Genomic DNA, 13,191 nt, shown 5'->3' with positions numbered 1-13,191 from the left:
TATTGAGAATATTTCGATGGTTAACCTTGTTGTTTTGGCAAAATTGTTAGTATTATGTTTCTTTCTTTTATAATAATTTCTCTTTAATTAATTTATATGAAATGATCTAATATAACTATTATTGTGTCACAAAATGAGTACATGAAACACCCTTAAACCCACTTTTAGTGAATGTAATTAATTAGTTAATGTTGTTGTTAGTCTCTCTCCCAACTATCATTTTGACATCAAAAAAGTATTTTAAATAATTCTTGTTTTTATTTTTTGTGACATTAATTATTACTATTCTAATAATAATCTTGTATTGACATTAATGGTATCACTTTGAAATTATTATACTTCGGTATATATTTGTGACAATGGTTGATAATTAATTCTTATAAGAATAATTTTTTAAGATCTAAATATAGATTCATTCATTTATAACTTTTTTAAATACATAAAAACTATTGATAAAAAAATACGTAAAATAAAATTATGCCGTATATCGATAGTGAATTTTTGTTGTTGATATTATCGATAAATAACAACCATTCATATTCATATGAATAATTTTAATAGTAATTACTATGATTAAAGTCTAACGTTTTTAATGGGTATGATAATTATAAAAAATCTATTTAATTAAAAAATCATACAACTCATTTAAAAAAAAACTTTTTTTTTTATAGATATTGAAGTTTTTGTATTTTAAGCATATTAAGATAATTTAATTTTTGAAGTTGGAGGTGATATAAAGCTTGTTTAATAATTTAAGCATAGTATTAGTAGAGGTGGGGCTAGGTATTGCAATGTGGCATTTGGCAAGCATAGAATAGAATAAGAATGAAATGAAAGTGAGGAAAAGAAGAAAGAGATAGTCGTTCGTTCCCACGCAAAACATAGCATCTTGTAGTGTTGTTGTGTTTGTTTTCCCTCCCTCCATCACGCATTAGGAAAAAGACCCGTTCCACTCCAATCTCATTTTCTATTTCCTTTTCACCACCCAAACATTTCTCACATTACATTCCATTTCGAGAAGACAGAGAAACACTCTTTTCTCTTCCCCTTTTCTTTTCTTTTCACATCTTCTCTCTCTTCATTCATACTTTTCTTTCATTCATTTTCTACACCACCACAGGTATACGCCACTATATTCAAAATTACATTTTTTATTTTTTATTTTTTATTTTTCTATTCATTATCGATCATGCATTGTCTCTCAGGATTTGGTCAATTGAATGTCTTTATTTCTTCTGGCCAAGCATTCAAGATAGTTCTGTGATTTTTCGATCACAGATATGACCAACACAACTGCTGAATTGTCCACTCAGGTTTTTATTATTCCTTGTCAAAATAGTAACATCACATTACATATACATTTTTGTTGGTACATAACTTTTAATTTCATTTGCAGGGAAATAATGGTGCTGCTTCTGTTCCCCCTCCTATTCCCCAACCTGGACCACCAGAGACTCAGCGTTCTCATTCCAGCAACAATGCGGTATCTTTTTTTCCCAAACATGGAAATTTCTGTTAATTTGGATCAATTGGTTTCAGCTTTAATAAGAATCTATCAAGTGCGGAGGTTGACACGGACACTAGACACAACACTAACACCGACAACATCAATAATAATTTGAGAAAATGAATTAATTGAGAGTGGACATTGATATACGCTTTCGATCAGAAGTGTCGGTGCCATAGAGATAACAATATGGCTCTGTGTGGCATTATCATGATGATATCAGTTTTGGCGCTATTGTTCTTAACATTTTCATTGTTAAATTTAGCTAATTTAAACTCTATACAGTTTCCATGTCCATCTTATAACTCATTTTGAGTTCATGTTATTCCACGTCTTGCAGATTTTCAAGAGTGGGCCACTTTTCATATCTTCTAAAGGTGTGTTTCGCTCCATCAATTTTTACGCGTTTTCTTCTAGGAGACTATTCATTTACATGATTTATAATGCAGTGAGGATTATTTGTAGATATAGTGTCTTTCTAATTGTTGAACAAGTGGAAACTATACATTTACTTAGTGTGTGTTTGGAAAGAACAATTCTTACGTTGGTTCCATGCATCTCACCACATGCTGTTTCACTGTTTGTAATGTATAGTTTCACTTATTCTACATTTACTAAATGGTGTGAATGTGATAGACTAATAGATTTATTTCCCCATGTGTAGAATAAATCACTCTGTTTTTGCATGTATTTTGCATTTATGCAAACCTTCCCTTCTACTCTATAATGAAAACATCTAAAAGTTTCTTATCATTGCATAGCATCTACTTCTTGATGTGTAGGAATTGGATGGACATCCTGGAAGAAAAGATGGTTTATTTTAACACAAACTTCACTTGTTTTCTTCAGAAGTGATCCAGTAAGTAATTTTGTTTTGGCATCTGATAGAAAGTAGGCATAACCTTATATTTTTCTGGAGCTGAGACTAGACTTTATTTTTATAAATAATTATATGTATATCAAATAATGAACTCATCATTTTCATTTAGGGACCATAATCATTTTCAATTATTTACTGATGAAAAGGCCACAGAGTTTTTGACAGAATGAGCTGGCAATGGCATGCTTATTAAATTTTAGATTACGAGGCATTACTCTTTTAACAAGTAGGAATAGACATATTCAGGTTTCGTTGTCCTTGTACAATTAGGCATAATAGGTTAATCTTGCTGGGTTTGAGTTTGATGCTGATTGTGAGGACAAGAAAATGTTAGGAACTGGAAATCAGAACGATAATATGAACTAACCATGTATAAGGCATGAAATTGCAGCTTTCTTACTATATCCATTTTGATGTTGGGAATACAATTTTGCTTTTTCCATACAAGATTTTGCTATCTAAAGAGATATTATGAACATTGATACCGTTGAAGTTGTGAGATTTTAGAGAAAAGGAGGAGAGAAAATAATAATAGCTTCAATATTATTGATATTAACTTTATGCTAACTTGATACAAAAGACTCAATAGTACTCTATTTATGGAGATACATAGACTCAATCCTAAATTAGGAACAAATCATACTAATAATGAGAGATATTCTAAGATATCTCTATAATTATAAATTGATCATAGAAAATAACTCAAGATACTCTAATATAATATAACAGATATTATAAGATATTTTATAATATTCTAACAGATACATTGCTCAAATAGATTCCTTAGTGGCTTTTTTATCATATCAGTTTTAGGTACACAATGCCAGATAAAAGAAACCTTAGCAACACTTACACATACACACACAAACAACTGTAACTCTAACGTGTCTACTTTTCATCAATTGTACAAATTAAGAACTTGTTATATATATTCTTATTGTTTTGTTTAATGGTTTTCAGAATGCCGTCCCTTTGAAGGGAAATGAAGTGAATTTGACCCTTGGCGGCATTGACCTCAACAATTCAGGCAGGTTGGCTTGTTTTTCACTAACTATACACTATTATCAGTTGCAGCATTGGAATGTTTCATTACCTCTTGTAACTTGTGTTGTTAAATTTTGTAGCGTTATTGTTAAAGCAGATAAGAAACTTTTGACTGTACAATTCCCTGATGGTCATGATGGACGAGCTTTCACACTTAAGGTGCTTAAATCTTCCTTTTTTACATAATTTGTCTCTCAGGAGATGTTTTTGTCCATAATCATGTTAGAATTGTATTTCCACACAAAATTGTTTATAAAATCCTCTGACTGTGGTCTCTTTGTCTTCTTTTTCCCAATATTTTTTGTTCTCTATCTGCATGATATTTATATTTTCATTGGTTCAACATATGCACAGATAAATACAAACATGAAAATTGTTATCTGCTGCTAACATATCATTTCATCTGTTGATGTTGTAGGCTGAAACTACAGATGACTTATACGAGTGGAAGACTGCTCTCGAGAAAGCTTTGGCCCAAGCACCAACTGCAGCCAATGTGACAGAGCAAAATGGTATCTATAGGAACGATCAGACTGATTCAATTGATATTTCTTTGGACCAGTGTATGCTCTTGTTATAATTGTGCTTTACATATGTTAGCTGACCTCACAGATTGGACCTAGTGGTGCATACACTATGAATAATGTTCATGATCTATATACAGTGCTTCACTTAACAACTTAATAGTCAGCATGTAAATATTTGTTGTAGTAACTATTGTTAAAATTGTCGCTTTTCTGATTTGATCTTTGCACGAGCATTACTTGTCCATTTGTATAATGGTCCTTCATAGTGGTAAACTGGTGGTGATTTTAAATTTGTACCATCTGATTGATTGTCTCGTCTGTAAATGTGGTAACCTGTTTTTTTCTTTTCTTCCCCTGATTTAGAGTTGTGACATTTGTTGTGAACTTTGATGTGATTATACTTTTATTTAATGCTGGTAAATGTCAATAAATTTTCTTTCCTTTGTTATGATTTCTACAGTGAAGGATAGAGAACCAGCCAAATCTACTGTAATTGGCCGGCCAATTTTACTTGCTCTGGAGGATGTTGATGGAACTCCATCATTTTTGGAAAAAGCCCTGACATTCATGGAAGAGCATGGTGGGTTCTCTTACACATACACATGTATGTGTTGGGAGCATGTTAGATGAGTGCGAGAAATGAGTTAACTTTGACCATCCATGACCATTCAATCTTATTTGGAGGGTCAAGATTAGCACCTCTCTCCTCTTTTGCTCTCGTTTAATTTGATAGACTCTCTATCTATAGTAAATGTGACAGATTTTTAGTGCATTACTGAATTGGACTGTTCTACATATTCTGTTAAGTGTTTTCTCTCTTTGATAAATGTCTTTGACCTATCTGGACTGTGTTTCTTTATGTTGTATAAAAGTTTTACATCCTGGCATATTTAATGCATTAGTATTTCTTATTAATGAAGGAAAAAGTAAAAGATTAACCCTCACCAATAAAAATTCAATAAAAAGTGTACGGACTCGTGAATAAAAATTAGGATTCCAAGTTATTATTACATGTGACCTTGCAATCAAATTTAATTTCTTATTTCTAGTGGAGGGGAGAGGAAGCAAATAAAGAATGTGCATTAATTTATTTGAGAACCAAAGCTGAGTCTGAATAACTCCTTTCCTATATTGCTAAACTCATGTGTTTCGCATGGAATACAAATCTAATTCAATAAATATTACAAAATAGGAGCCAGCGTAGAAGGAATCTTGCGGCAAGCAGCTGATGTTGATGATGTTGAACGTCGAGTTCGGGAATACGAACAAGGTTTGTGCTTCTGTTCCTGGCTATTCTTTAACTCTTATGTTGCTTTCTTAATACATCTGAACTTTTTGGCTTGCCATTGCCTCCATTTTATCTATATTGTATTCTAAAAATAAAAATAATTCTCACATGACTAGCCATGGAGAACTTTCACAACATTTCAGCCTTTGCCACAGAAATACTCTGAGAAATATATTTAGTGTTGCGTATCAACGATAATTCCTTATCATATAGGTCAACTTATAGATAATTATTTTGATTTAATGAACTTCCTTAAATCTTTGAATGTGTTTGATATGCAAGAGCCATTCTTTTCAACAAAATAATCCGGGCGATGATTATGAAATTTTGCAATTTTGAAAGTGCACTTTTTCCTATCCTCTTTTTTGGTCAAAGTTACTAGGCAAGTTTTTATGTTCTTGAATATGCCATATGGTTGCAGGAAAAGTTGAGTTTGCTCCTGATGAAGATGCACATGTCATTGGTGATTGTATCAAGGTATCTTCACGACAAACGAAAGTGTTGATTCCTTTAGGTAGCTCTTACATTATTATAACTTTATTTCTATAAATTTGCAGCATGTTATTCGAGGATTGCCATCTTCTCCCGTCCCTGCATCTTGCTGTAAGGCACTGTTAGAAGCTTGCCGTAAGTTTCACTTTATTTTGGTTCATATTTATCTAAGTTAATTAAGGGAAATCCTAACAAGTGCCCTTAGGGCACTTGTTAAGAATCCAAATATAGGAATATTTTTTTGAAAGTGTATTGAAAATTGCGTATTTAACTACTTAAAAGTCTAAGGGCACTTGTTAGCATGACCCTTTAATTAATAGTAATCTTGGATCAGTCAACTGACTTTACCTAGTATTTGTGTCTTTTATCTAAAATTGATTTTCCATGATTGTTGTCAAACAAAAAGGTTTTCAATTGGAGTTTAGAATATATCATGTATGACTGTGACAAGTGAAAACCCATTGTTTAAAACTGAAAGCTAATTTTTGAACAACTTGAAAAGCAGCAATTGTGTATTTTATGGATCAACATTTCACCTCACTTGCTGAATAAACAATGGGACAAGAAGGCTTTGACATTCAACACTATGACTTTTTTTTTTTGTTAAATTAAGAATCTGAAACATGATGGGATATTTTGATTTTGAAAAATAATTGTTTCAAAATTTCAATCTATATTCCTGAAGTTTAACTCTCCATTGTTGAAAATTGGCATAACTATTAGGAACTGATCGTGGTATTAGGGTTGCTTCTATGCGCGCAGCAATAAATGACACTTTCCCTGAACCAAATCGCCGCTTATTGCAAAGGTATTTGATTAATAACTTTCTCTTTTCCATTTCTTTCCTTTTGGTATAACTTATTGTTTTCTATCTTTGTTGGACCCCAGGTTTTAAAAATACTCTTATTTTCCAATTAGTTAATCAATTATATCTATTTTTGATTTGTGATAGTCTTGTTTTTTTCAAAAACCTACTTGACCAAAAAGTTGCATGGAGCCATTGATATCTCTAGATTTGTTTATATTTGATGATGCACCCATATATATGATCTATTTATTGAGAGGCTATATTGAATTTATTGTTTATGACTCAGAATCTATGAAACCAAAAAAGTGGATCATTCGAGTGATAGGGCCTTATAAATGTTGGAATATTGCCCCTAATGCTCCAAAAGGTGCAAGTGAACCAAAAAATTACAGGTTGAATTTATAAGTTATCAAAAATAGTTTGTTTGATAGGCTAGGTGTTTGCTATAGATTAAATGATATCATTGTGTGCTATTAAAAACACAATCAAAATGTCTGTCCATGTAAGAGATTCAACGAAGTTATATGTGGGATGGTGATTGGTTACTAGATGTACTAATTTATAACAATGATATAGACACAATTTTTTTGAATGGATAAAGACTGTATCACTGCCACACCCCTAATTGGGTATGTATTAGGGGTGTGAGAGGTGTAGGAAACACAGATACAGAAGAGAGAGAGAGAGAGAGATTAGAGATGTGATGGGAAAGCAAGAGAAATAGAAGTACTTGGGTTAGTATTTAGGAGAGGTTACGAAAATAGCTTATGACATACACATAAGCTATTTTCAGCTTATATCAATACTCTTCTAATGGGGATAACTTATAAAAACAACTTACAACTTATGTGAAAACTGTTTAACAACCTCTTTGATTGTCAAAATAGCTTATACATAAGCTCTTATACGACAAACACTTTATTCTATAGGCGCTTAATTAAGTTATTTACCTAAACGCACGAGCTCGTATGAGGCCTACTTTTCACACTTATTAGCAACGTCTGATGTAAATTGGGATTATATATTCTAGGATACATGAGAAATCATTTCTTGCACTGACAGTTACGCAATGTGCCAAATGAAACGGGTCTTTCTTTTTGCCAAAATTTCTTTTGCACTATACCTTTCTGTTACTTAATGTTTCCTTTGGCCATCTATATATATTAATAATTTCGCTCTTGTACAGAATATTATTGATGATGCAAACTGTGGCTTCACGCAAAGCTGTCAACAGAATGAGTTCCTCAGCTGTGGCAGCTTGCATGGCACCATTACTTCTCCGTCCCCTTCTAGCTGGAGAGTGTGAGATCGATAATGATTTTGATGTTGGTGGCGATGGTTCTGTCCAACTTTTACAAGCAGCTGCAGCTGCTAATCATGCCCAAGCAATTGTTATAACTTTATTAGAAGAATATAAAAGCATATTTGGGGTAATTACGTCTCTTGATATTGCTTTTAGCATGGCGTCCATTCGTAAAATGAAACCACGTTGCATGCATATGTCTCTTTGATAGAACCCATTGGTGTTAATGGATCCATGTATCTAAATGGGATAAGTTTTTAATATTATTATTGTCTCTTTAGAATCCTAACTTGTTAGTGTTGTAGCAGGAAGGTTCTGTGTCCCCTGATATATACACTGACTCAGAAGAGAGTGGATCTGAGAGTGAGGAGGGTAGTGACGAGGATCTATCCTATGATGAGGATTATGATGATGATGACCAAGATGAATCAATACACGAGTCTGATGAAGAAGAAGATGATCTTGTAAGCGAATCCTACACTGAAGGAGACTCTGAGGCTGATGATTACAATGACAAGGTCAATGCCAGATTTATTTACTTCATGTCAATTAGGAGCAAGTATATGTTTTTCATTTCATATTATTGGACTAATTCAAGTAAAGTTGTAAATTATAAAACCCATACCCCAGCTCTTAAAAAATGCTCCTAAAACTTTGATTAACTAGTTATATAAAGTTGATCTCATCAATATAATATACACATCTTAGCTTTTTTCTCCAAGTCAGTGACAAATGGATGCAATCACTGCCACTTGGGGGTTGGGGTGAGAGGAGATGAGAAGAGTAAACTTAAACTATCTAATTCTAATTTGTTGTAATGGACAGGATGGTGATCATTCTAATTCAAGTTCAAAATCATCAAATGTGAGTGAAGAAATTAAAGTCAATCAAACGTCAGTAAAGTCACGTGAAGGCTCGCCAACTCAACATGAAAATAGAGAAAGAAGTGAAAATCTCACGAGTCCAAAGAAGGCGGCTTATGTAGATCAGTCCAATAAGCCTGCTGATATAGTTGGAGAAGTTTCCACTGATCAAGATAGTAGTATGCATAATTCATATTCTCCTAGCCCTTCACAAATGAAAAAATCTGCAACCATGTCCAATGGCCCAGAACCTCGGCAACGAACCATGTTGGGGCGCACCTCCGTGAGTAACTCTTTTCAAAATTAACAATGCAATTTTTATATTGCCAGTTATGTCTTTGTCACTTGCCCTAATTTGGCTAACGCTTATGCCATTAGTGTTTGTTTCTTACTTTTTTTAGAGCTAAATTGACTACGTTCTAAACAGTTTGAGTTTTTATGTCTTTCGTATTTTGTCTAGGCAAGGAAGAACCTCTCCATGGAATCCATTGATTTTCCTATTGAAGAGGAGTAAGTAATTGCTATGTAGCACCAACACTTCTGATCGAAGACGTGTCCCGTTGTCCAGCACGTATCGGCGTCGGACACCGACACGTTACCGATACATTAATTACATTCAATTAATTCATTTTCTCAAATTATTACCAGTGTCATGTTCGGTGTTCGTGTCAGTATATCTAGTTCATAGAGTAAATGACATCTATCAGTTTCTTCATGTTTCTCTGTCTACTAATTTTATGTTTAACCATATATAGAGATGAAATTGAAAGGCTCGAAGCTGCTAGAACAAAACTACAAAACCAAATTGCAGATGAGGTATCTGTTGTCCATTTCTTTTATGGATAACCTTGTTTATGTGTTGGAATTATTTTCTTCGAAGTCAATAGCCAGATTTACTTGCTGTTTGTAGGTGAAGGCAAATGAAAAGTTGCAATCTAAGATAGATGAACGAAAGAAAGAATTGCAAGGGCGGCGTTCGGCACTTGAGCAAGATGTATGTTCATTGTGAAACGAGTTACCCTCTTTCACCATAAAAATAAATTTAAGATTGTGTCTAAAATATTCTTCTCACAGGTGGCTAGACTACAGGAACAGTTGCACAAAGAAAAGAATTCCCGGGCAACTCTTGAGGTAGTTCTCGAGTTTCTGATTTAGCCAATGTCAGTATTGATGAAGAGTGCCGCCAAATTTACTCAAATATGATTAATATTGTTTTTTGGCCATTCAACTAATTCATAATATCCACATCTTATGCAGACTAGGGCAGAACTTGAGGATTTAGCTCTGGTAGAAGTGGATCTTACCAAGTTAGAGCGGATGGTTGAGGAGATTGGGCTGCGGCTTAAGGTTAAACTTGAGCAGAATTATGGATCTACTTCAGATATCAGTAATCCATCGCGGCTGTCATCAAATAAGGAAAGAAAATCGTATGTTTATCGTATCACTACCCGTGTCCTTGTTACTGCAGTCTTTTCTCCTTATTCTTACAATCTCAGACTCCTAATTGCTTCAATTTTGATAAAATTTTGTTGCTCACGTCCTTTCATCCTGTATGTTTGTACTTGCCCTTTTGGCACTTTGACTGTTTCTATTACAATTTTCTGTGTTTTTTTTTTTTTGCTTGATTGTTTATTTTCAATGGTAATTAAATTTTACTCTTCATGGGCAATCTTTTTGACAGGAAACATAAGGCAGATGCCGAAGGTGCTGCCACATCACAATCTGAAAGGTCAATAAATAAGGTAAATCTAACAAGGATTTGTTCCATAGTCTCAGTGTCATTATTAAGGATATGATTGCAATACTCTAATGATATATTATTATAAAGATATTTTGAGAATTTGGGTTGTTCCCAACTTAACTTCATAAAACTGGCTTGTAAGGTGTACAATATATCGTACGGTTAATAGGATCTTTAGCTATCTAACATTTCTTAAACCATGGATATTTGGCAATGTCACGACAGGACACTTATCTTAGTGGAACAGACAGTGATACTGAGAGAAAGCCGGAGTCAACACCTTTACCAAACAAACAGCCACCAACTAGTTCCAAGAAATCCAGTTCAAGGGGTGAGGTAGGTATCAGAAACTTGGCTATGAATCTACATAAAAATCAGCACCTTCTTCAAATTGTATAATCCGAACTGTGACCAGATAACTACTTGTTAGTCTTGTGTTGTGACTAATTTCTGTGTGTTCCAAATAAGAAAAACCTGATGAGTCATAATGCAACTTGATAGGACTAGTGGAGTAGATAGACTTATTTATTTAAATGCTTTCGCAACAGGGAGCAAATTCTTCTGGAATCACAAAACTGACATCCAGACTGAACTTTTTGAAGGTGGGCCGGAGTCAAGCTGTAAATGAACTACAAAATGCGGATAGAGGAAGCCGAGAGTCGAGTTACTCTTCACGCAACCAGGATAAAAGAAAAGGATCTGAACGTCACCAAACACTTCCATCTCCCAACAGTAAGTTTAAAGGATCTGATGTGCCAAACCCCGAAAAGGGTAGAGTCATGGACAGTTCTCAGTCGCTCCAGCTTCCAGAAAAAGGATCGAGCAAAGGTAAATCACATCAGAATTCGGACAAACTGAAAAAATCAGATAGTCAGCCAGGCTACCACTCAGAAGGATGGGATCAACATCCAACATACTTGGAAAGAGGAAGATCAGAAGGCCATCATCATCAGTCTTATAATGTGGATAAAGGTCGATGATACTATGCCAGGTTTTTGTTACAGCACAAAATCCAGATGATACGGGGCTATTGAAATCGGTCATTGTTTTTTCTTGTTCACTTGTGCAATCATTGTTTATGCCGTCAACAATGTTTTGTGTGGTTTGTGAGAAGAATCCTTCTTTGCTAAGGTAGGCACAAAAGCCTGTATTCAAATGCAGTGAAGTTCATTTACCCAAAAAAGAAAAACAGGATGTGCAAAGCATACATAAACTGAACTGTTTGTAACCTAACATGCTGGTTTTTTCTGACTCGGTGAACAGCATGATGGTTTTGCAATTACATTGTAGTATTTGTAACTGCAATAGCCTTCAGTAGTTTGGCATAAGCTGGCAAAGCATTATTAAGCAGATAACCCTTTGTCCAAGTTTCTTTGTTTTGACATACTGTTTAGTAAGTAATCTTGTGATATCTTCATATAATCAGACTCTTAATCTGAATAAATGAAGCTAAAAGCTCCATGACTCACACACACAAATATGCCCATGAAGCTAATTGTTCCGGTTATACTAAAAAGTTTCATATCGCTTTGTAATTGAAGTTAATGATAGTTTATAAATTACTCTTACACTCCTCAAAACCACTGAGACATTTTTTCATAGGACAAAACCGTTAGGACTCACGACAGATCCAAGGCGGACAATACCTTGGAGACTTGGTGATGCAGACTTGAGGTTAAAACAATAAAAAAAAAACTAACAAATAGATGATTCTAAAAGGAATTTAATGACTAGTCCAATTTTCTTAATTAGTACTATTCTGATTTAGAATATGAGCAAAAAAAATACTCATAATTTTAGTTTTAAATATAAGCAATTATAACTACTTACTTTCATTCTATTTAAATATCTCAATTCTAAAATGCCAAAATACCATTCGATTAATTTATTAAGTTTTATCTCCTAATGACTCTTATTTCAGCGTAACAAGTTTTCATGAATAACACTTTAGATAATTTCCCTTATACTATTTTTTGAGACTATTTGTTGAAATAATAAAAAAGATTACAATAAAGCAGTTTCAAACAGTTAAATCATGAGCTATATAGATTCGAGCTCCGGTTCAATTTCACTAGTACCAATTAGTGTCTGGTTCTTCATTAAGTTAAGAAAGTTTTGTCCCTTGGTGATTCATAATTCATCCATTCAAATTAGTTGACTGCATGAAGTCCACTTACTAAGGTCTTAGCTAAAAGTTGGCCTTCGAAAAGTTTGAGAATAGTATAAATAAGTAAATAAATACTATAACCAATGTAAAATATTATGAGCAACATGAAAATCTCGTAAAAAATAGTAATCCCTAGATAAAATAGAATGAAAAAATCTAAGTTAATAAGTAACAGAAGTGGTGCATCGATGATCTGAGAAAAAATAATGAATAGTGTATAAAAAAATTCAAAAATCCTTGAGCAGCTTTCTAACTTGTTCAAGCGTGACAAAAAGAACAACAGTAAAAGGACCCTGCCTTGAAATTGTAGGAATAAAACCCTTGTAAAGAGCCATAGGTCCTTCAGCACGAACAGTCTTAATCGCACAATCAAGTGCACCATTATAAGGTGGAGTCTCACCACCAGATTCCACCTTCATACTCATAACCCTAGTCTTTATCACATCAATAGGGTTCGAAGCAACTGCCGCCACGAAACCCGCCGCAAAACTCGCTGACACGTGGGTCCCAAATCCATCCTTCATCCACCCTTTCTCCACAATCGTCTCTTTAAATTGATCATACGAAGCCA

At 33.8% G+C, this 13,191-nt stretch overlaps 2 protein-coding genes across 7 annotated transcripts in view; one reads left to right on the top strand and one right to left on the bottom strand.

Moving 5' to 3' along the window:
* The first annotated feature begins 834 nt into the window (after window positions 1–834).
* Window positions 835–11,931, top strand: LOC101505788 (rho GTPase-activating protein REN1-like). Of its 6 annotated transcripts, none has more exons than XM_073369043.1 (24): window positions 837–1,120; window positions 1,206–1,313; window positions 1,397–1,483; window positions 1,848–1,884; window positions 2,290–2,366; window positions 3,348–3,418; window positions 3,512–3,590; window positions 3,850–3,994; window positions 4,419–4,538; window positions 5,151–5,228; window positions 5,668–5,723; window positions 5,804–5,873; window positions 6,462–6,546; window positions 7,733–7,976; window positions 8,155–8,367; window positions 8,675–8,995; window positions 9,173–9,222; window positions 9,468–9,528; window positions 9,623–9,706; window positions 9,787–9,843; window positions 9,970–10,139; window positions 10,394–10,454; window positions 10,679–10,789; window positions 11,056–11,931. In XM_073369043.1, the coding sequence occupies exons 2-24, from the start codon at window positions 1,281–1,283 to the stop codon at window positions 11,431–11,433; spliced, it is 2,688 nt and encodes an 895-aa protein (XP_073225144.1). In that variant the 5' UTR covers window positions 837–1,120; window positions 1,206–1,280; the 3' UTR covers window positions 11,434–11,931. The 6 variants fall into 6 exon arrangements, with proteins under 6 accessions (XP_073225146.1, XP_073225145.1, XP_073225144.1 ...); XM_073369041.1 differs by having other exon boundaries at window positions 11,002–11,931; XM_073369042.1 differs by having other exon boundaries at window positions 838–1,120; window positions 3,850–3,943; window positions 11,002–11,931.
* Window positions 11,932–12,814: 883 nt separating this feature from the next.
* LOC101506324 (mitochondrial uncoupling protein 5-like) overlaps window positions 12,815–13,191 on the bottom strand; it is a 1,335-nt gene continuing 958 nt past the window's right edge. Inside the window, exon 2 of the mRNA XM_073369046.1 lies at window positions 12,815–13,191. This exon is cut by the window's right edge and continues 44 nt beyond it. Coding sequence (XP_073225147.1) covers window positions 12,848–13,191 — 344 coding nt within the window. The 3' untranslated portion in view covers window positions 12,815–12,847.

Source organism: Cicer arietinum, chromosome 5, assembly GCF_000331145.2.
Source record: "Cicer arietinum cultivar CDC Frontier isolate Library 1 chromosome 5, Cicar.CDCFrontier_v2.0, whole genome shotgun sequence".
Classification (NCBI taxonomy): Eukaryota; Viridiplantae; Streptophyta; class Magnoliopsida; order Fabales; family Fabaceae; genus Cicer; species Cicer arietinum.
The sequence above is the reverse complement of the archived record's forward strand: the minus strand, read 5'-3'. Positions and strand labels throughout refer to the sequence as shown.